Source organism: Vespa velutina, chromosome 12 (assembly GCF_912470025.1).
Source record: "Vespa velutina chromosome 12, iVesVel2.1, whole genome shotgun sequence".
NCBI classification, from domain to species: domain Eukaryota; kingdom Metazoa; phylum Arthropoda; class Insecta; order Hymenoptera; family Vespidae; genus Vespa; species Vespa velutina.
Genome location: NC_062199.1, coordinates 2733151 through 2757742, shown reverse-complemented (window position 1 = coordinate 2757742; position 24592 = coordinate 2733151). Strand labels below are relative to the sequence as shown.

Genomic DNA, 24592 nt, shown 5'->3' with positions numbered 1-24592 from the left:
TAATTATTCTTTTATATTTTTCTTTTTTCTCGATTCAATCAAGAATAAGAATGAGAATGACAAAGACACACACACACACACACACACAGAGAAAGAAAGAGAGAGAGAGAGAGAGAGAGAGAGAGAGAAAATATAAACAAAAAAGTAATAATAAATATACGAAGCTTAAGTAAAAATAAAATTCTAAATGGGTTTTCGTGTCGATTTGAATGAAGCTTTTAGAGTCTCCCTCGAAGAAAGCTTTTTCTCCTTTTAACACATCTATAATATCGGAATGATTTATCGTCGAGTATAGGTGTTACTACGTTTGACAATAAAACCAGATGAAAAATAGAAGGTCCAATGAAAGGAATGATGCCGAGACTTGTTCCAGTTTTTCTATGACCTATTCGAATTATTTTCTTTATGGTTGTTTTTCTTTTTTTCTTTTTTTTTCCTTTTTTAACTGGTCTCGCAAAAAAATTCCCTTCCTGTTATGAAAATACGATTCTCGAAGGATATAAAACTCTAACGTTTTCTAATACGTATTTTCTTCTAACGACAATGTGTTACGTAATATATATATATATATATCGTTTTTGCAAGAGACTCTGTAGATTCGTAACCGCAAATGCAAAATAATATCTATGCATATATACCTTTTCTCTAGTTCTCTCGTGTTACGTTTGGTCTTCGAAAATAAGGAAAATAAAAAAGAAAGAAAGAAAAGGAAACAACAATAATAATGGAAAGAAAGAAAAAAGATACATACAGGTGGATACATACAGGTTTCCGAGCAATCGGAAGATTGAATCGAGGAAAATCTCTCAGCGTTGACATCATTAGAGCCTCCTCGGGTTTATTGTAGAAGTAACATCAACGAGAGACGCTAAGTGGGACAATGAAAACGTTGATGCAGGGTCAAACTGGGAATATACTAATCCCTTGAGGGATGAAGAGCTGCCACGTGCCACGCTGGTATCTATAGAATTTGAATTACTCAAACTAAACATTTACTATATATTTCAAATATATATATATATATATATATATATGTATGTATGTATGTATGTATGTGTAGATACGTGACGATGAGAAGATATAACAAATTATAACTTTCAATATACATTTTCATACGATTGATAAACAAACAAAAAATATATTATACGTATGTATATTAAAGAAATCTTTACGTATTGGGTGGGGGGAGGCGGGAGTGGGAGGGAAAGAAAAAAGAAAAAAAAAAAGAAAAGGAAAAGGAAAAGAAATTTGAAAATTTCTAATATTGTAATTTAATGAAGAAGAGACGTAACATAAAAATACTTCGGCCTTTTGCCTTGACATTGAAAAAAAGACCTCGTTCGCTTCCAGTCATTGATTTAGCGTGTGACTCGACGAGAGAAACGTTCCAAGATTCGCTGCAGCGTTTTGCCGCATTGCATTTTTACCCTTACGACGACACCCCTACGATTTTATTCGTCGTCAAGCTTCGTGAAAGAATTTCATATATATATATATATATGTATATATAAGAAAGGAACTAAAAAAAAATTAAAAAGAAGAAGAAGAAGAAGAAAGAAAGAAAGGAAGGAAAGAAAGTAAGAAAAATAAATGGATGTGAGGGTGAGAAAAAGAAAACGCATTTATCTTCTTTCGAAAGGTAAAAGAAAAAGATAGAGATAGAAAGCTAGAGAGAGAGAGAGAGAGAGAGAGAGAGAGAGAGAGAGAGAGAGAGAGAAAGCATCGCCATTAAGTGCTGCCAATTAGCTAAATGAAGAACTTTCGTTCAAAAGTTCCCTTGGAATGGATAGAAAGATAAAGAAAGATTGTCTTTCGTGGCGATTGAGAGAAAGATAAAAGCGTTATGAAAACCATTTGTATATATATATATATATATATATATATATATATATATATATATATATGTATATATGTATGTATGCATGTGAGTACGTGTACTTAAGTATATATGCATGTTCTGTGTACACCCACGCATACATACACGTGTATATGTTTAAAAAAAGAGGAAAAGAGAAAGAAAAGAAAGACGTAAGATTTAAATGAAAGTGTAGACAAATATATATATATATATATATATATATATATATATATATGTATATATATAAAACTAGCATAATAGTGTACTAAAAGATTCAGGAGAGTAAGCTCATTTTTTGAGAAGAATATAGAGATAGAGATAGAGATAAAGATAGAAATGGAAATAAGGGATAGTAGATAGAGAAAAAGGCGTTAGTAAAAAAAAATAAAAAAAAGTACCTAACTCTCTACACTTCTTCCCTGGTATGACTAGAAACAGAATTTCATATCGAGTAAAAGCGAGCGAAACGTGTTACGCTTAGCTTCGTGCAGGACAAAAGGGAAACGTGGGAGGTCGAGCATAGGGCTTCTCGTTTTTCACGTTCGTTCGTTGAGTGGAAAATATACGATGTTCGTAGGGAAAAGTATACCTCTATCTTTCTCTTATCAACGAAGGTTTAAAAAGGGAAATAGAGAACAGAGAGATAGAGAGAGAGAGAGAGAGAGAGAGAGAGAGAGAGAGAGAAATAAAGAAAGCCAATGGCCGACCAGACAATAACACACACACACAAACATATACATAAAAAGAATAAACAGTGAAATCCTTAAAAAATATTATTTAAATGAAACTTTTAAATCGTTCCATTCATAATAAACTTAAAATAGAAAACTTTTTAATCATAATTAACGTCACAATTTCACTGAACAAGACCATTCAGATTGTCTATCTTGTTCAGGTTGATTTCGTTTTGTTTGATTTGCCTTACTTTGCATTGCTTTGCTTTGGTTTTGTTTTGATTTCTACCTTTCTATATCTGTCGACTATTGTAAATGCTTTTCGTATATACGTTAGTCAGAGAAATTCTAATAAAGATGATTTCCCTCCCTCCCTCCCTCCCTCTTCACCCCCCTCCCCCATTCGTCCCACTCCCCATTCACCCCCATGCGAAACATTTACTATTATTATTCTCGTCTATTCAAAAGCAATGCAAGAAGTAAACGATATCGTATATATTGTATGTAAATGTACTTATATAATGCGTTTTGCTAATATCCCATTTTGAATAATTTGTAGCATAGATGAATTTTGTATGCACATATGTATTACTAATAGATACGAGTGATAGTTAATGTATATTTACGTTAATGATTTTCATGATATTCCATTGGTTTGAACGAGAGAAAAAAAAGAGAGAGAGAGAGAGAGAGAGAGAAAGAGAAAGAAAGAGAAAACAAAAAAGGAAAAGAAACGAGAAAAAGAAAGAAATGTTATATATTTCAAAAAGAACGAACATAGTAGAACGAAAAGAAAAAGAAAATTTCTTCTTGACTATAAAATTGATATTTTCTTATCGATTCATCGAATTTTATTTATAAAGTAGAAAGGATCTCAATATTGGATTCTTCATATTCAAGTTCGAAATTCTTTGTAAATCTCGACATCGGAAGATATTTTGCCGATGTTTTGTCGTGCATGGAATTTTACACATAATCTTCGGTATTACTATAAATATCTTCGTGAAGTAGTACTCGGGCCACAATCTCGCATTCTACATATATGGCTTCGATGCCACGAGAGAATTCGAAGGCAACCGTCTTATCGATCACTACCCTCTTCCATGAATTCTGTCCTCTTCTATTTCTCTCTCTCTCTCTCTCTCTCTCTCTCTCTCTCTCTCTCTCTATGTATCTCTCTTTATTTTACTATCCTTCTTTCTCTTCTATTTTCCTTTTTCATCTCAATATATCTCGCGTCGTTCATGTTTTCACAATTTTTGAAATATAGACTCGTGTATCTCCTTCGCGATATCGTTCCTATCACCTGCTGCTACGTTTTATCGTAATCTGCAAATCCATAGCCTTTGGAGGAAAGTTGAGAAATTCAGAAATATATATGAAACCTACTTCTAATGTGCACTTGCTCTCTCTCTCTCTCTCTCTCTCTCTCTTTCTATCTCTCTCTTTTCTTTATCTTTCTACAATACCGTGAATTCGATTCGATTGAGAAAAATATATCGTGTGAATTTACAATAGGTAAACAAGAGAACGAAGAAAACCGAACGTCAGAAGAGAAAACCAATGGAAAATATAAAGAAAATTTCTCTTTCTCTCTCTCTCTCTCTCTCTCTCTCTCTCGACAAGTTAAAAAAACACGTCGGGTTTCTGTAAAATTATTTATTTGTCGTTGATAATTAATTGAACAATACGTATTATCAATTTTATTCTGAGTGACATATAAAGGAATTATATGCGATGGTGAGTGGGTGGGGGTGAGGGGGTGAAGAGACAGTGTTAAGCAAATAAATATTCTTGATTTTTATTGAAATGATCGATCGTATGTAGGTGTGCGTTGTACAACAACAAAATTTTACTTTTGAAATATTTTTATGATCTTTTTTTTTACTTTCTTTATCTTTTTTTTCCTTTCCTTTTCTTCTCCCCCCCCCCCTTTCTTTTTAACGACGATAACGACAATAGAAGAAAATTTTAACCGACTCGTAATTTTATGTCACCTGTCAACGTAGTTGATCATTCTCGATAATTTTTTTTCCCTTCTTTTTTTTTTCTTTTTTTTCTTTTTTTTTTTTTTCTTTCTTTCTTTCTTTTACATCCCTTCATGTATACCCGGTCGTTGACTTCTTTCACTAGACAAGTGGATGCTCTGGCATCGATTCGACGTTCACGCAAAGTGCGATTAATCCAGCTTGTACTATACACCCCGTTGACTACACATACTCCCCCTTCCTCTTGCCCTCCGTCAACCCCATAGAATTTCGTGGTACTTCTTTACAAATAGAACCCTTGTTTGTTCGTATATTGTATAAGGACAATATTAGAAAAAAATAAAAAAAAAAAAAAATAAATAAATCAAAAAAAAAAAAAAAAAACCAAAATAGTAAACAAAAAATGTCTCGAAACAAATTTTATTTTAAAGCTATCCCCTTTCGCGATTTAATAATATTCGATCATTTTTCTATCGGAAGGATTTTCAAACAACGTAATCAATTAATTAATCTATTCTGACGATAGATAATTAATAATTATATTTAATACACGAGATAGATCATCTTCTCGAAGTTAATGATCGATACCAAATAAATTTCTAAAGAGTTGCATAAAAAACAAACAAACAAACAAACAAGACTTGTCAAAGTTATTTTATCATCATCATTATTATTATTATTATTATTATTATTATTATTATTATTAATTATTATGCTCGTGTTATATATCTCGCCATTCTAGAATATAGTTTTTCTTTCTTCGAACATCTTATTTCAAAATTATAATATACTTTTTTTCCATTTCTATCTCTCTCTCTCTCTCTCTCTCTCTCTCTCTCTCTCTCTCTCTCTCTCTCTCTCTCTCTCTCTCTTTCTATGTTTTTATGGGAAAAGAAAAAAAAAATTAAGAAAGACATAAATTCGTACAAGTTTCTATGAAAATGACAGATACTCTTTTATCTTTGAAACACGGTTTCATTAAAGAAACAGGCCAGCACTCGAAAATACAAATCCCTCTAATGGCATCCCGAGATAAAAAGCACGGCTTTGATCATTCGACTAGGTTTGACTGCTGCTTTCAACGAGGCACGATCATGAAAAAGAAAAAAAAAAAAAAAAGAAAAAAAAACGGGGAGAAAGGGAAAAAAAGGAAAGAAAAATTCTTCTCGGAAAGTATGAACTCGATATACTTCATCCATTTATCGAAGTGCATTGAAAGAAAATTAAAACGAAGACGGTAAAGTGCGGTATAGAAAGAGAGATGAAATTATTAAATAAATGAAAATTCACCTCTCTCTCTCTCTCTCTCTCTCTCTCTCTCTATCTCGAGGAATTTTTATATGTTTAATAGTTTAAGAAAGGCGAACTTTGAAAATAAATTATTTTAATTTATCCTCAATATTATTATTAAGATTTTAATTTATTCTCATTATTATCAAGATAATTTTTTTTCTTTATTAGCCTTTTAGTTATTTTATTTCTCTCTCTCTCTCTCTCTTTTATTTTTATAAAAAAAAAAAAAAAAAAAAAAAAAAAAATGGCACGTTTTAAGCTATCATATTTAACTCGAATTATTTGACGAACAACATATCGATTTGTCCTTTCACTTAAAATTAGTATAACGATCAATAATTTTTACAAAATGAAAGACATTGAATCTTCCAATCGTTTCTAATAATTTTCTAATATACTTTACTTTTATTTCTAATGTACTTTACTTTATCTGATATATTAATACATACATATATTGTAATATATATATTTTTTTTTACAGGTAATATTTGTGAAATGGAACGAGCCATATCAGAAGTTAGCATCATGTGACAGTTCAGGTGTAATCTTCGTTTGGATAAAATACGAAGGAAGATGGAGTATAGAATTGATAAATGATAGGAACACACCTGTGACGCATTTCTCTTGGTCTCACGATGGTCGAATGGCTCTTATATGTTATCGAGTATATATATATATATATACATATATATATATGATCAATTATAGTCTATACCATTAAATTGATTTCATTTCTTATTTTCTTTTGCTCGTTTGTTGTTCGTTTTTTTTTTTTCAAAAACCCTTGAAAATCATCAAAAATAAAGTTCGTACGAGGATCTAGAAATTTTTCATTTCTATTCCATTATTCGAACGATCGTTACAAACAAGTTTGTTATTAATACCTTATCGATCAATATATCCATCGAATCGTATTATCGTATAATTGATTTTATCGTACATATTGAAATGCAATGAATTAGATATTGAATTTCATATGAAACCCGAGAATGTCTTCAAGAACGAAATGAAATCAATCGAGAAATTTGTCTTTTTAGAAAGAATACCGATTACCGATCGATTAGGTTTTATTGATTTCTTTTTTTTTTCTTTTTTTTTTTCTTTTCTTCTTTTTTTTCTAGGATGGTTTCGTATTGGTCGGCAGTGTTGGTGGACAAAGATATTGGTCGTCTATGTTGAACGACAAAGCTACGATAACTTGTGGAATTTGGACACCGGATGATCAACAGGCAAAAAATTTTTCATATTTATTTGTTTAAATTTGTTCATTGTATTATCGATACTTTTGCAATTCGAATTTGTACGATTGATCTTTTCTCTTAAAAAAAATAAACCCCGTTCGCACGTGCTCATTTGGTAGAAACATTTTTCATCATTAACACAATGATGATAGGTTTATTTTGGAACAACGGCTGGACAATTGATAGTGATGGATGTGCATGGTGCAATGGTATCGGAGGTACAATTGGCAGCGGGTGTTACCTCAATGGCTTGGAGTGCCGAAAAATTTACGATGGAGGAAGGTGACGAAGATGTTACAAGCGATAAATCAAGAAGGGGTAAACAAATGTGCATTAATAATAAATTTATAATATGAATTGTTATTGTCATTTATAAAAGAAAAAAAAAAAAAAAAAAAAAAAATCACAATCGTTAAAGCATTCGTTCAAAAAAAAAAAAAAGATATATATATATATCTTTTGTACATGCCAAATATATAAAGTTTAATTAATTTATATATTTTTAATATAATCAACAGACGAACGTAATTACATATTAGCTGTTTGCCTTGCCGATGGTAACATAGTTATGCTTCGTTCCTTCGACGACGTATCACCAATAACTATACGTACAAATTTAAAAACACCTTTACACGCAGAATGGAGTAATTCAAGAAAGTTATTAGCTATTGCGGGAACGAAGGATTCGGATTCTCTTCCTCAAAATAATTCATTAGAATATACGAACCTATTAAAGTTCTATTCGGTTAACGGTACCCTCGTTTACACGACAGTAATTCCATACACGCAGGTATGTATGTATGTTCTTTCTTATACACGCGAGAACTAAAACGACTTCTTATCGCCCTGACGTTGATTTACGAGTTTCGTTATCTTTCAGTGCCCTGTATCGGCGTTAACCTGGGGTCATAACGACAGAAGACTCTTCGTAGCCACTGGTGCAAGAGTACATGCGGCATGGGTCTCCAGGTGATATATAATACGATTTATGTATGTGCTTTTCTTATTTTTTATTTCTTCATTTCATTATGGTTATAATCATCATCTTGGATAAATAATAACAATGACTCGCTTATAATCGATATATAAAATCATTATAAATAATTTTTATAATTCTGTTAATATTTTACATATATATATATATATATATGTAATATGTAAAGTATATATTATTTGTGTTCTATATAAAAGGTATAAAATTTTATTAATAAAGCATATATAAGCTCTATCACTAATATAATATAAAAGTTGTATGTGAACATTATCGTATCGTATTGTATCGTAACATAAGATTCTCTTGTAACAATGGACAATAATTAAGTACGTTATTTAATTCTAAATGAAATTTCTACGTCATAGGAGGGTCGGTTCATTGCAGTTGCTATCTAGATTAGCAGTGAGGGCAGCCCTCACAAGAGAATCCAGTGTCCAACAACTTCCGTTACCATCTAGATTAAGAGCATCGGTAGCTGCATTGTTTGCTAGTACGATACGGTAAGCAATATTAAATATAATAATAATATTTGACAATTTTTGATTGAAATAGTTTTTTTTTCCCTCCGTTTTCCTTTTCTTTTTCTTTTCTTTTGGTTTTTTTTTTTTTTTCTTTTTGTTTCTTTTCCATTAGGTGTCCAGTACCAGAGCCAAGAGAATTAAGACGTTTTGTATCTAGGCCACCAGCTGGAAGTGGAAGATTACATTGTACAATGCTTAGACATGCCGTAGAACCTATACCTTGTTATACATTATATTTAGAATATTTAGGTGGTTTGGTACCATTATTAAAAGGTCGAAGAACCAGTAAAATCAGGCCAGAGTTTGTAATATTCGATCCCCAGAGTCAAGACACTTTACAATTATTCGACGATGTATCACAATGTCCTTCCTTCAGCGATGGTTCTGATACAGAAAGAGATACCGCAGATTTATGTGGTTCCCCAAGAAATCGTCGAAAAAATAGAAGAAAGAAGGAAGAAAAGGGCTCAGAGGAAACTGATGATCTCACTTACGTCGACACTTTGCCCGAGGTAGAGGATACCTTTAAAATTTTCAATGCTTATCAGTTGAATTACTTACTCGATCGATATATATATATATATATATATATATATATATATATATATATGTATGCATGTATATATTAGGAATCGCGTGACGTAGGATAAATCTTAACGAGTATTTTAGGTTTAGGAGTGGAATCATGATCCTTTCCTAACTGAATCTATTTGTTTGCAGCACGCTAGATTGGTCGAAGTAACGTCAAATATTTGGGGCACGAAATTTAAATTCCACGGCTTGGCAGATTCTGTACCAGCTAACTTAGGTCAAGTTACTTATCGAACATCATTGTTACATTTGCAACCAAGGCAAATGACATTGGTGATGACGGAATTGAGAGATGATTTACCTGCAGGTCATTAATATTTCCCACTTTTATCATTTTTTCTAACTTTCATACATTTATCTTCTGTATGATATCGAAAAATATCAAAAGTTTTTATTCCTTCACAGGTCCAGATCCAAGTTTCAACCCTAATTTATTTTCCGAAGACGAGGAGGAAACATTTCAGGATCTTCAGGGAACTTCTAGAGCAACGTCGGAAACTCAGCCACCTCCGATAGCTCCTATGACGCCGCGAAACGCACGACTGAATCCAAATCGTCCAAAGTCACAAATCTCAAATCAATTTTTAACCACAGAAGCCTTACCTGCCTCTTTGGCACGCGTCGAAAATTATGAAAACGAATTCCCATATGTAGATCTTCAAGAGATGACGAATTTGTATGAGAATATAAGAAGCGCACCTACGAATACTTATCGTACACCACCTAGGCACAATCCACCTAGATGTTGCGACGTTCCAGCTTTGCAATCGCCTAAAAATGCAGTCGCGCCGACACAAACTTTAATAGCCACGTCGAATACAGGTACCGATTATTCGAGTAATATTCAAAGAGTTAAGACGGCATTGGCCGATCAACAAAATACCGGTATGGTTACGAAAAAGGAACTCGAAAATAATAAGCTCAATCAGATATCTCAAGAGGACAAATCTAGCCTAAATTCTGGTTCGTCCAACATCATTCCAACGTCCATGCATAACGGCCAGGTACCATTAGCCGAAGCATCGAGCTCGCAAAACTCCATATTAAATAATTTGGATGGTGGTAACGATTGTTCCCAATCACAAATGATTTATATGAATGGCTTGAACATCATGACGTCATGTTCGAGTAACGTCCTAAACTCAAATCACTCGAACAACGTGCAACAAAGCTGCCACGGTTTCTTACATCCAAGGAACAATCAAAATAATGGGACTAACTTGAGCATAAGCCCATCGCAAAGTAATTTAAATCCATTTTCAAAACATAATAATGGCTCGAACGGTTCGTCCAGTTTATTACTTCCGTCTACGTGTTCCTATCAATTATCAGATAATTCTGATCACGAACAATCGACTTCATGTTCGCCGTGTAATTTGAAACAACAAAAGGAAATGAAATCTCAGGGTAGTTATGGAAAAATCAATGTTTCTAATCAATCAAACGGAAAGACAGAAGAGCTTCGTTTTATCGACGAAGAGAGTAAAGCCGAGGCGGACATTGAACAATTTCGTGGTGTTCATAGGACACCAACGGTCGTTAGTATTGGTCCACTTTGTTCAAATGATTCAATAGTAAGAAGTTGTAGCGTTGGATATTTAGATCTGGTAGACGTTCATCAGTTGGTTCCTTGCGATGTTGCCTTGAAAATGTTGAGAAAGGAAGCGCCTAACAAGAGATTGGTATTGGTTTCGAGAAAAACAAAAAGAAGGAAAAAGAATAGACCACAGCACGATATTGGACAACAAAATAGTAAACCACCGAGACTTCGTAATTGTGGTAAATCGAAGAGTTTAGACTCCAGTGATATATTCCCTAGTAACGAACTTATAACTACACCTCCTCAATTGCCTGAACACCTTGAGGAAGCATCGAACGTTGTTAATAATTCTGAAAATGTAACGGAGGAGAAGTGCAGTGATTTGAATATAGTAGTATTAGGAGAGATTAACAACGATACCGTGATGGAACGTCAAAAAAAGATACTTCATGGTAACGATGAAACTTACGTTGAGAAACCATGTCGATTGGAAACTTGTGTGTCTCCTGTTAGGTGACTATTAGAAACAAAAAAAAACAAAAAAAACAAAAAAAAAAAAAAGAATAAAAAAAAAAAAAGAAAAACTTCAAAAAATTAAAATTAAACAAAAGAAATAATTAATTAATCATCATAAGCATATATACAATATTGATAACATATTTATGTTAAATATTAATTTTTAGGGGTTCTAGTCCAAGTGGTTCTTTGGCATCATCATTGGACGGTCTTGCTGCAAGACTCAAAGATTTCGATGAGAGTCATTCTTTACCACCCCCATCACCTCGTCCATCCTCAAGGTATGTTACCTATTCTATGTAATGAAAGAAAAAGGATTATTTAAAAAAAATTAAATTTAATAACGCGAAATAAAAAAATAAATTAATTAATTGAAAGTTGTAGACTGCCAAGAAGTTCACCAAGCAGTCCGGCACCCTCGAAGAAAGGAAAAAGACCAGCTTCGGCTTCGCCAATCAGAAGGAGGCTATTATCGAGTCCTTTGTTAAACAGGCGAACGCGAAAAAGTCGTGGCGAGAGTTCCGATGAGGAAGGATTAATACAGGACGACTCGTCATCGAATTATCGCGACTTGGAAACCTTTCAGAAAGCACAGCTACGTCAGAAAGTTAGAGAAAATATTCTAAATAATTCAAATCGTTAATATATAAAAGAGAGTATCGTTATGAATAAATGGACACATATGGCCATACACACACACATATATCTATTATTTTTATATTATTTTAGTTGAAACAAAGGGGTGCTGGAATGTCTAATGGTCATAATAAACAGGAGACAACTAGACGAGAACTTGTGATGCACAATAAAGCACCAATGTGGAACGAAGCTAGTCAGGTTTATCAGCTTGATTTTGGTGGTAGAGTAACACAAGAAAGTGCTAAGAATTTTCAAATTGAATTTAGAGGGAAACAGGCAAGTTTCTAAATATTATACATATATATATATATATATATATATATATATATATATATATATACATATATATATATAGAAATTATTTGTTACATTTAATTAATTTATATTAACAAATTTATTTATAATACGAAATAATTTTTTTTTTATTTTTCATGATATCCATAGGTGATGCAATTTGGCCGGATAGATGGAAATGCCTACACGTTGGATTTTCAATACCCTTTCAGTGCATTGCAAGCTTTTGCTGTTGCCTTGGCAAATGTTACGCAACGGCTCAAGTAACCGTCACTCCCCAGTACCTCGTTCGATATATGTACGAAATTAGATACAATTAGTCACACAAACCAACGATATATATATATATATATATATATATATATATATATATACAATCTTTTATTTATTTTTAATACAATACTTATTATTGTTAATAATTTCATAGTTGATTTCTATATACGATTGTTGAGTTTAAATGTAAATCATAAGTACATACATTTAATTGTATTGTAACGCATTCAGAAGTCTACTATGAAATAATAAATTATTATTATAATAATTATTAGTTCCTTTTCAATTTCAATTTCAATTTCAATTTCAATTTCAATTTCAATTTCAATTTCAATTTCAATTTACAGATCTCTACGAAATTTGGAGTATGAATATTAACGACGAGATGAAAAAGACTTACGTGTAAACAAGGCACACACCCACGTGTCTTTCGATTATAAATGATTTAATAGTCATGGTCTAGAGAAAGAAGTATGTGCAATTAACAAAAAGAAAAAAGTCGGAACGTTTCGCCTTGGAGATTCGACAAAGAGAAGAAAAAAGAAAAGAAAAAAGAAAAGAAAAAACAAAAAGGAAAAAGAAAAATAGAAAAGAAAAGAAAGAAGAAAAGAATATTACAGAAGAAAAGTGCACAAGACCTTTATGCGTTTTCGCAATGAAAAATTTTTCGTGTGTTGTCTGTAAAAGATAGAATGAATGTGAATGAAAGAGAGAAAGAAAGAAAGAAAGAGAAAGAGAGAGAGAGAGAGAGAGAGAGAGAGAAAAAAATTCTCCACTTCCGTTGATCAATGTTAAACACATCAGAGAAATTACAAGCGATTTAAATTTGTGTAGAACACAAAAGAAATTTTTTTGATAATTGTATGGTAATGTTTCGTTATATACATACATACATGACGTATATGTATATATACATATATATATATATATATATATATATATATATAATAAATATATGTATATATATATAAACGTTTCTTCGTCGTACCGTCCAAAAAATAATTTCGTTTCTCCCAACTTCGAGAGCTCATTTTTGTATAGTTTATGCGACACGTTGGAGTCTAGTAAAATGCTGTTGAAAGTTTCAACTCTCGTTCATTTTTGGCGGTCCGCCGAATACACGCACACATACACACAAATATGCACGCACGCACACACACTCACACACACACACACACACATACATATACATAGAGAGAGAGAGAGAGAGAGAGAGAGAGGGAGAGAGAGAGAGAGAGAAAGACACGCACATATCTACACGCAAATAGACACAAACAAAAAATGCAGATGCATATAAACATATTCGAATTTTATATACACATATAATATATTGATGGACTCGCCTTAAAAAACAATTACACAGATAAATACATTAACATATGTACGTGCGAGCAAGTTATGACGTTGTTCAATTTAAATGTTTCTTAATGCGTATGATATATTATTATATATTATTAAACAAGAACAAAATATTGATGGCTAATGTTCGGCCCCGTGCATCGTTTCTCGTCGAGAAGAAAACAAAAAAAAAGAAAAAAAAAAAAAATGAATAAAAGAAAGAAACAAAGAAATGAAAAAGAAATGGAATCGATCGAGGCAAATCATCGGCAAAATAAAACAAAAACAAAAAAAAAAGAAGTAAATAATATTAATAAATTATTAAAACAAAACAAAAAAAAAAAAGAGAGAGAGAGAAATGGTAAAAGAAAGAAATGAATGAAAGATAGATAGGATAGATACATAGTGATAGAGATAAAAAGAGAGATAGAAAGAGAGGGAGAGAGAGAGAGAGAGAGAGAGAGAGAGATATAAATAAAAATAAGTAATTAAATTAAATTTATTATTTAATGAATTAAACAAAAAGACGCCAAAGCAGAAAGTATTTCCCATGAAAGAAACGGTCTATGCCGTTTTTACATACAAAACAAAGAATAAAAATTAAAAAGTGAAGAAGGATGAGAAGAAGAGATAAGAAATAAATAAATAAATAAATAAATAAACAAACAAACAAATAGATAAAAAAAAAATAAATAAAATCGTCATGTACGTATCGTCGTACGTATATTAGGGATTAAAATGCAAAAACATAGACGTTCGCCTAATCGTAAAATTGATATGTGAATATGGAATCGGTGTCAGGCCTACGAGATATTATTAAAAAAAAACAAAAAAAAACAAAAAAAAAATAAAAAAAAAACAAAAAAAAAAATTGAAAAAAAAAAGAAAAAGGGAAAAAGAGGCAAAAAAAAGAAAAGAAAAAAATAGAAGACAAAGAAGCGCTAATATATCGAGAATGGGGCATGCAATAGTAAATTAATAAGCCAATGTTATATCTAGATGATAGTAATCGCTTTATAATAATTAGATATTTATCGTTTACGTCATGGCTATGTTTGAAATGTTAGACAAATTATATCAAATATGTAAGGCTTAATCATACGATTATAATTTTTATTTATCTCTTTCAAAAAAAAAGAAAAAAAAGTATATATATATATATTTGTTTAAACAAATTATTTATCAATGTAATTTTACACACTCTCTCTCTCTCTCTCTCTCTCTCTCTCTCTCTCATTCTCTCTCTCTCTTTCTCTCTCTTTCTCTCTCATTCTCTCTCTCTCTCTATCTCTCTCGCTCTTGTAATTGTTTATATAAATTGTATTATTTTATTTATAAACGAAATTTAGATGTCTTTACATAAATACACATACACACACCCACACACACGCGTGTATATATATATATATATATATATACACATACACAATTTCATGCAGCTCCATTCTCGATTAAAAAAAAAAAAAAGAAAAAAAAAATAGAAAAATAAAGAGAAAAAATAAAGAAAAAAAAAAGAACAATGTATAAATTATTCAATGGCAAAGTAATCAGCAATCGTGGCAAAAAATTTATGAAAAATGAAAAAAAAATAAAGAAGAAAAAAAAGAGAGAGAGAGAGAGAGAGAGAGAGAGAGAGAAATATAGAAAGTTATCGGATAAAAGTCGTATATTATATGAATTTTCAGTTTCTTAAATGCTATGTCCTCGATATTGTTTATAAAAGTCATTAAAATGCGACTTTCGTAATTGGTAATTTTTAGCGTTAAGTTTCAATCAAGATATAAATAAATATATTAAACACCGTTGCACATAAAATATACCTATACATAATTTGTAAAATCAATAGTAACGCAAACTCATCGTATCTATTAAGAGATATTATTTTATTCTTTATGAATAATAATAGCACAGAAGACGCACACCCTATTAGAATTTATACGCTAATAAAACGAATTAATGATAAAATAATATAATTGAAAGAAATTAATGGACGATTATTGTTAATAATATTATTGGATATAACTTTTAACTGTGAGTTTGCGTTTATCTTAATCAAATGACGATGATGAGAGAAACAAAAAATAAAAAGCAGAAAGAAAGACAGAGAGAAAGAGAGAGAGAGAGAGAGAGAGAGAGAGAGAGAGAAAGAGAGAGGGAGAAAAGAAAAAAGGAAAAATAAATATATATAAGTAAATAAAGTAGGTGTGTCGAGCTAATTCGTATAAAATCATTATTGAGTATCGTCATTTTAAATAATTCCTAAGTGATACTTTTAATTAAATCATTTTATACGAAATTAGATCTTGAAATCTCCTACTTGACGTTTATTTATTTTTCATTTATATCGTCGCCGAGCAAAACGAACTGAATTGTCACGCGTTCAATAAATAAATTCAATTCATGTTGAAAATCATTCGATGGAAAAAAAAAATCATAATTATATTAAGGGAGAGATAATTGTCATTTTTAAAGCGATAGGTAAATATTCACGTTGCTTTCGTCTTCGTTATATATAAATAAATAAATAAATAATTAGAGAGAGAGAAAAAGAGAGAGAGAGAGAGAGAGATAAAAAGAGAATAAAAAATTTATCAATTATGCCAGTGGTATATATGTATTGTTATTAAAATCGTTTCTATTTTATGTGAATATTCGAGTGAATTTCGTATCAAGCTTGAAAAATGTGACTGATAAAGTTCTAAAATGTTCGGCTTATCTCGAAAGTTAGATAATCTAATTCTAACAAAAATATCTATGTAAGTATCTTTACCTGCTGTAATAATTATTTTTTACGTTGAAGAAGTTACGTCCTTTATTACTTAGATAATGTTAAGATTGTGCTTAAAAAAAAAAAAGAAGAAGAAGAAGAGAAAGAAGAAAAAGACGAAGAGAAAAAAGAAAAAAAATTAATCAAGAACGCTATCTACGTGTACGTTTTACTGACTGATTGTGAGTACATATTAATAATACAATAACGACGAAAAGGAAAAAAAGAAAAAAAGGAAAAAAGAAAAAAGAAAAAAAAAAAAAAAAAAAAAAAAAAAAAAAAAATTACATTTTATCCAATTCCAATGGTATCGATTTGTTTGTCGTCAAATGGGAGAAAAAAAAAAGTGAAAAGCGAAAAGAAAAATGGAAGAAGAAAGAAAAAGATAAAACAACGTTGTTAATTAATTTTCTCGCCTTAGCGCTAACAATAATTCTCTATATGTGCAATACAATTTTGTTACCGAGTACATTAACGATTATAACAAATTTGTAAATAAAGATAAAAAAAAAAAAAAAAAAAAAAAAGAAAAAAAACTTTAAACGACAATGGATTTGCGTCTCCTGTTCATTCGTACCTTTTGACGTTATTTTATTAAATTATTTTATAATAAAGAGAATATTATGCAAAAGAATTAATGACAATACAAATTACAACAATTAAAATATTAAAAATATTCTGTAATCTTTCTAAAATTATACAATGTTATTAAATTTTTATGAATGATGTTTAATAATTGACAAATTTATTATTGATAGATAATTGAAAATTCTTTGATATAACCATTAATAATTAAGAATATTATTTATTTATCTTTTCACAGTATATATTATAAATATTTAGATATTCAATATTTTTTTTAATCTTTCTAGAACTATATGACGTCATAAAAGTTTATAAAAAAAAGTGTTTAATAATTATTTATTCGTTAATTACAAGAGCGATAAATGATATAAGTATTATCGATTGATATCATTATTTATTCCATTATCGTATATAAATTATAAACATTTAAATATTTTAAATATTCTGTAGTCTTTATAGAACAAATTGATATCGTAAAAGTTCATAAAAAGTGTATATTAATGATCAAAGAAAATCATGGTTAATGTATTAACCGTATACATTACATTGCTAATATATATATATATATATATATATATATATATATATATATATATATTTTGATCATTATATTGTCGCAAAAATTCGGATTTTTGAATAGGAACACATGACAATAGAGGAGTTCGCCAGGTGAGTACAGTTCGCTCACATTATCATAGTGGATACAGTCCGCTGATATTATTTTTGAAATTAGAAATACAATAAGGACACACTAGATGGCGCCAGGGGTATAAAGAATTTTTAAGAATTTAATTCAGTGCCCTCCGCTAGATGCCGACACCTGTTGTTTTTTTTTTAACTTCGATTAATAGGAACAGCTGATAGAACAAAGAAGTAAACTCCTCTACTCTCATGTTATCCTATTAAAAAATCGGAATTTTTGCGACAATATGGCAGACAATTATTGACACTGTTATATATAGATATACTAATATTGTTAATCCTTATATCAAACGTATTAAGAATGACTTTTTTTATCATAATTAAACATTTTCCATAAACTTTTATTATATCATATTGTTCTAAAAAAACTATAGGGTATTCTAAATATCTAAATGTTTATAATTTATTCTCGGAAGTGGCATAAATAATATAATCAATTAATAATACTTATTTCGATTGTCTCTAACTGTTATTAATTAGAGAATAAATTATAAAAGAACAATTAACGTGAACTTATATAACATTTTAACGTTCTAAAGAGTCTACAGAATCTTTTCAATATTTAAATGTTAACAAATTTTAACTAAGGAAATAGCATAAATTAATATTTTAAATCGTAATTTATTATTTAGATTAATCTGTTATTGAGATTAATTATAAAATCATCAGACGCTTATATAATCTTTATTTATTTCTTCATTTAATAAAATTTAATAATAATTTACGATATTCCTAAATGTAATAAATAATGATCGAAAAATTAGAAAATAAGAAAATTAAAATCGTTTAAACTAATAATATAAAAAAAAAAAAAAAAAAAAAAAAAAAAAAAAAAAAAAATCAATTATCATTCTCGACATACGGTAATTTTTATATGGTAACAATTTTCAAAATATTCAAACCGACCAATTCCATATCTCCTGTATCTTTCTCAAAATTCACGCTAGATGGTACTTCGATCTTATCTAGAGAATTACATACATACGAATTAATAATAGTATCATATCGTTTTCTTTTATTGTTCATTATATCAAATAACATGTAACGTTATCGTTAATATTTAATCGTAGCTTAAATTAGTTTTTTTACTGACGTAAATCGTGAATATAAATTTTCTAACTGTAGATAAAATTATACTTTTATAATAAGATTAATATATATATATATATGTATATATATATATATCTCTTATTCTTTTGTTATATTATTAAGGAAAGTAGTATGAATAATTATAATGCCTAAATGAATTATAACGTGAACTGATTCCAAAGTACAAAAAATATCATAGAGCTGAGTAATACGAAAATATTGTAAGTTTTAATTGATAAGATATATACGTCGTTGGAAGGAAGCACTCTTTTTTACGATTTCGATTAAAAATTATTAGATAATTGTGTGTGTGTTCTTTTTTTTTTTTTTTAACTGCTGTATAAAATATTTTTATAAATCAAGGTAATATTTACTACATATTGACTAATATACATTGATCTGTAATAATTTAATTATCTCTATTATTTCTATATATTAGATATAATATGGTTATTTCTTGTGTTGATTCTTTGAAAGGAATTGTAAATCATTCCTTTCAAAATAAAGAACCATGGCAGATCGTTTCTATAACTGCTACCACTCTACTTGGAACTATTTGGATATGGAATTTTATTTTCTCCCAAGATAAAAGTAAGTGCTAAGAATATTTTTTAATCATATACCATTACTTATTATTCAGATTAATAATATAATAATCATATATATTTAATATATATTTTTAGCCATTGTAGAAAGAGGAAAAAAGCAGTTCTTTAAATTAGCTCGTTATATACCATCTATTAGAGATAGAATTGATAAAGAACTGTCAGATGTTAATGAAACTTTTGAAAAAGATACAATGCGTAAACTTATGAATTCTCCATTTATTGTTGAACTTCCAAAGAATGGTCTAAGTCATGATAAAGTATTATTGAAAGTACAGGAATGTATAAAAATGGGTAAGATGATTAATAATAAATATATTATCATATTAAAACATATATTATTAAGAGTAATATTAATACAATTGATTTGTTATTTATTATAAGGTGATTATGAATGGAAAAAAGGAAGAGTATCGGGTACAGTTTATAGAAATGATTCTGGTCTTATGTGTTTAATGGCTGATGTTTATAAGATTGCATCATATACCAATCCATTACATCCTGATGTTTTTCCTGGTGTCTGTAAAATGGAAGCAGAGGTTATTAGAATATCTTGTCGTTTGTTCAATGGCGATGAGAATACATGTGGAACTGTAAGTATTTAATTTTTATCTTTTTTTTTTTTCACAAAAGAAAAAAATAGAAATATAATAGTATATCATTAATTTTTCAATTAAATTATTTACTAGATGACAACAGGTGGTACAGAATCGATTATATTAGCTTGTAAAGCTTATAGAGATTATGGTAGAGAATTTAAAGGTATAGAAAGACCAGAAATGATAGTGCCAGTAACGGCACATAGTTCATTTGATAAAGCTGCACAGTACTTAAATATAAAAGTACGCACAGTACCTGTCAATTCCCATAGTTATACAGCCTCTATTAAAGCTATGGAAAATGCTATAAATAAAAATACAATAATGGTAGGAATATTTTGTTTTGTTAAAAATTATATTTTTCTTTTCTTTTTTCTTTTTTTTTTTTTTTTGTAATTTTTCAATTGATACATCATCAATCTACATTTTAGCTGGTATCTTCAGCACCTAATTTTCCATATGGAACAATGGACAATATTGAGGCAATTTCAAAGCTTGGTGTAAAATATAATATTCCAGTTCATGTTGATGCCTGTTTGGGTGGATTTCTTATTTGCTTTATGTCAGATATAGGATACAATTTACCACCCTTTGATTTTAGATTGCCTGGTGTAACTAGTATATCTGCTGACACACACAAGGTATTTTTTCTTTTTTTCCCTTACAAATAAAACATTTCAATAAATTAAATATTAATAAAGTTCTTAAATAAATGTTAATTATATGTATGATTTATCTGTAGTATGGATATGCACCAAAAGGATCTTCGGTCATACTTTATAGAGAGAAAAAATATAGACATCATCAATATACTATAACAACAGATTGGCCTGGTGGTATTTATGGATCACCAACTATAAATGGTTCTAGATCTGGTGGAATAATAGCCTCGTGTTGGGCCACTTTAATATATTTCGGATACGATGGATATGTGCAAGCAACGAAAAAAATTATTGAAACTACCAAATATATTGAACAAGAGTATGCGTCGATATTATGCATGATTGAATATAAAATTATTCATTTTTCTTTTTTTTTTTTTTTTCATATTATAATGTATATTTTTTATTTCTTACAGATTAAGAAAATTGGATGGAATTTTTATTTTTGGCACACCTGTAACTTCGGTAATTGCATTAGGTTCTAATGACTTTCATATCTATAGATTGTCTGAAGCACTTGGTGCAAAAGGATGGAATTTAAATCCTCTTCAATTCCCTTCTGGTATACATATTTGTATTACGTATGTTCATACGGAACCAGGTATTGCTGATCAATTTTTAAATGACGTTAGAACCGAATTAACAAATATATTAAAAATTCCTGATCTTCCAATTGAAGGAAAAGTGAGTATTAAATATTACATTATCAATTTGTATAGAATAAAAATATTAATGATAAATATATATATATATATATATTATATTTTTAAAAGCTTGCAATGTATGGAATGAGTCAAAGCATACCAGATAGAAGTATCGTTAAAGATATTGCAAGATCCTTTTTGGATTCAATATATTACACTGGCAATAACAAACAAACGAACATACAGGATACATAAAAATAATATATTGTCTATTTTCAAAAAAATAAGTAATAAAATAAAATTTAAGTATCCTTATTGATACATTCTTTTCAGAATTATAAGCAGAAAATGAGTAATAAAATTGATACAAAAGTTTGTACATTATATATCTATTAAAAAATTTTTATTATACATCTTTATATATTACATATTTTATATGTATATAAATATATATATATATATATATATATATATATATATATGTTTGTTATACATAGAATTTCTGTATGCAGCCATTTATGTACATTGAAGTAATTGATATTACTTTGAATATCCCATTGTTTTTGGTAATTATTAATTTTTTTTTTCTCTCTCTCTCTCTCTCTCTCTCTCTCTTTCTTATTTAATTTAATAGTAAATAACTAATCCATGTAAAAACAATTGGAACTTTTATTTTTTATGTTAATATATATTATTTTAGGTGTTCCTTTTATTCCGTGATATAATTTATTTCTTCGTCGAACTATTAACCTGAAGAAATTGCAGAAAATCATGCATAACTCATTGCATACGTGGTTTCTCAATATTAATATGCCTTCGGTATGGCGAATATTTTATGAGAGTCATGAAAATAGTTATGAGGGCAAATACCGATGTGATCTCGAGAATATCACGTCATTTTTATTCTCTGCTTTTACCAGTCTATAAATCCATCGAATAAAGATAGTTCATATCTTTTCGCACGTCGTTGTAGGATACTTTAAATTTTCAAATATAGAAATCTTTCATAAAAATATGAATACTATAAAAGAAAGTAAACACGAAAGAGATAAAGACTCCAATATATTCTATATTCAATGAACGCCGATTATTATTCTTACTTTCTTAGAGATATCAATGATTTGTTTCTTTTTCTTTTTCTTTTTTTGAAACGAATATATCAAAGAGATATTAATAGATTTTGAGAAGAAAAAAAAAAAAATTAATTTGAAACAATTCATCATTAATTTTTGAAGGATAATCATTTCTAAGGGCAGTACGATAAAGGTATCTAAAAATGTTCTTGAAAAGATTATTATTAAAATATTAAAGTTAAATATAATACAGTCTAAGAATGATTAATTGGATCAAAACATTTTAGTATCATTCCCTATCAATTTAAAAACAAGATATATAGCATATCGAATTACTTGCTTGTCAGAATAATTAATTTCAAGTATTTCATACGCATTAATGCAAATCTACAATCTACAAAAAAGATATAATAATATTAACGTAGAATTGTAATTATATATTTTTCTTTTTTTTTTTTTTTTTTTTATATTCAAGATTCAAACAATTTCTCGTATCTTCTTTAACTATGACACAATTCTTTATCATTAACAAATAAACACCATATAGTAATTGGTAATTAATTTTTTGTTTTTTTTGTTTTTTTTTTTTTGTTTCTCTTATATAGAAATATTTGAAATTTATTAGAAAAATATCATTGACGAGAGAAAGCTTTAGTAACATATTTATACTATGCTTTTAGGTATTTTTCTAAAATGACATTATTCATGTGCGAGATATCAAAGTAAGCTCAAATTCTGTTTTATACCATCATTTTTCAACATCGTACGTATTCCCTAGTGAAAAGAACGTAAAGTATATTGCTTGAATTCTTACGCATTTCTTTTAAGGTAAGTAACAGCTTAGGAAGAAAAAAAAAAGAGAGAGAAAAAAAATATGCAAGAGGAATCTCAGGCGAGTATAAAAAGCAAATAAAAGCAAAAAGAAAAAAAGAAGAGCAAAAAGAAAGGAAAATTAAAAGAAAAAAAGTAAACGTAAATTATATTTCTCATTAAGACTGACTTCTTAAGATATAATTTAATCGAGCCATGATAGAACCACGACAATGTATAGTTTAAAATGAAATAATCATTCTCCTTTAACGTAAATGTCCATGAAAAAAAATAAAATTCATTAATTTTATTCTCGAATAATATAATTATATTTCATAGAAATGAAAATGTTAAGCGATTAAATGACATTAAAACGATTACGACACTCGTATAGATTTTGATCGAATATCTTTGTTGTAAATACGAAACAACGATTAAGATTTATTTATTTTATCGTATATGGTTATCGTTCGAGATCATATCTTTGAATTCATATAAAAAAAATTGTTTTTGTTTTCTTTATATATATATATATATATATATATATATATATATATATATATATATATATATTTATTCAGAGACGAAGTCGTGCCGCTAAAAAAAAATTTCTTAATTGGGATCTAAGTTTGTTCGTCATCTTTTAATTATTGCGTGAATTTAAAATTAATTACAATCGATTTAATATGTCCAATAGTCAAATGTTCATTTCTCGAACGGCTAGAAACTACCTTGGCACGATTTTAGACGAAACTACGGTGAATATAAATTATAGAGAGGAAACGCAAACTGTAAACAGAATTCAGTAAGTTAAGAAGAGCCTCTAGGAAAGGTTTACACATGTATAGGTATATATATATATATATATATATACATTCGATCTCGTTAATACATGACGCATACATTCACAAATCTTGCAAGCTTCCAGTTATTTTGGAATATCGCCAGTTATTCAAATTTACAATATAAAAATGAACGTTTTCTTATCTCGTTTATTTAACTTTCTCTCGATATTATTTGTTATTAATAATTATTTATTTAAATGTTAATTATAATGCCCCTGAAAATAGGCATTACTTTATACATAATAATAACTAAGAACGCCATCTATCAATAAGACAATATATTTTTTTCCGATTACATTTTTCTATGCAACGAACAACGTTATCGACTGAACTTAGTGTGAAGGGTTGCCGTATTCCCAGGCGCGCTTATAATCAACGTTTAAATAAATAATTTTAATTCGTTTAAAGGAAAAGACGATCTTCCGGATTAAGGAATTGTATCGGTTTTAAA

The 24592-nt window shown here is 29.0% G+C and overlaps 2 protein-coding genes across 15 annotated transcripts in view; both read left to right on the top strand.

Annotated features, from left to right (window-relative positions):
• Nucleotides 1-14127, top strand: part of LOC124953284 (tubby-related protein 4) — a 30443-nt gene extending 16316 nt beyond the window's left edge. For 4 of the 12 annotated variants that reach the window (XM_047504427.1, XM_047504425.1, XM_047504426.1 and 1 more), the window contains exons 5-18: nt 6295-6477; nt 6935-7042; nt 7207-7372; nt 7573-7844; nt 7935-8023; nt 8414-8548; nt 8601-9081; nt 9290-9467; nt 9566-11213; nt 11384-11497; nt 11595-11823; nt 11946-12131; nt 12300-12447; nt 12770-14127. In XM_047504427.1, the coding sequence (XP_047360383.1) occupies nt 6295-6477; nt 6935-7042; nt 7207-7372; nt 7573-7844; nt 7935-8023; nt 8414-8548; nt 8601-9081; nt 9290-9467; nt 9566-11213; nt 11384-11497; nt 11595-11823; nt 11946-12131; nt 12300-12416 (3906 nt within the window). In that variant the 3' untranslated portion in view covers nt 12417-12447; nt 12770-14127. Of the gene's footprint in view, nt 1-649; nt 958-6294; nt 6478-6934; nt 7043-7206; nt 7373-7572; nt 7845-7934; nt 8024-8413; nt 8549-8600; nt 9082-9289; nt 9468-9565; nt 11214-11383; nt 11498-11594; nt 11824-11945; nt 12132-12299; nt 12448-12769 lie in introns of those variants that run through there. The other 8 variants (XM_047504433.1, XM_047504432.1, XM_047504434.1 and 5 more) reach the window with 7 other exon arrangements.
• A 4820-nt stretch (nt 14128-18947) lies between these two features.
• LOC124953385 (sphingosine-1-phosphate lyase) lies at nt 18948-21824 on the top strand. Of its 3 annotated transcripts, none has more exons than XM_047504683.1 (9): nt 18948-19124; nt 19343-19494; nt 19587-19802; nt 19893-20101; nt 20198-20434; nt 20539-20748; nt 20850-21088; nt 21186-21453; nt 21543-21824. In XM_047504683.1, exons 2-9 carry the CDS (start codon nt 19350-19352, stop codon nt 21666-21668), a joined length of 1650 nt encoding a protein of 549 aa, XP_047360639.1. In that variant the 5' UTR covers nt 18948-19124; nt 19343-19349; the 3' UTR covers nt 21669-21824. The 3 variants fall into 3 exon arrangements, with proteins under 3 accessions (XP_047360639.1, XP_047360638.1, XP_047360640.1); XM_047504682.1 differs by having other exon boundaries at nt 18948-19266; XM_047504684.1 differs by having other exon boundaries at nt 18950-19124; nt 19381-19494.
• Nucleotides 21825-24592: the final 2768 nt, after the last annotated feature.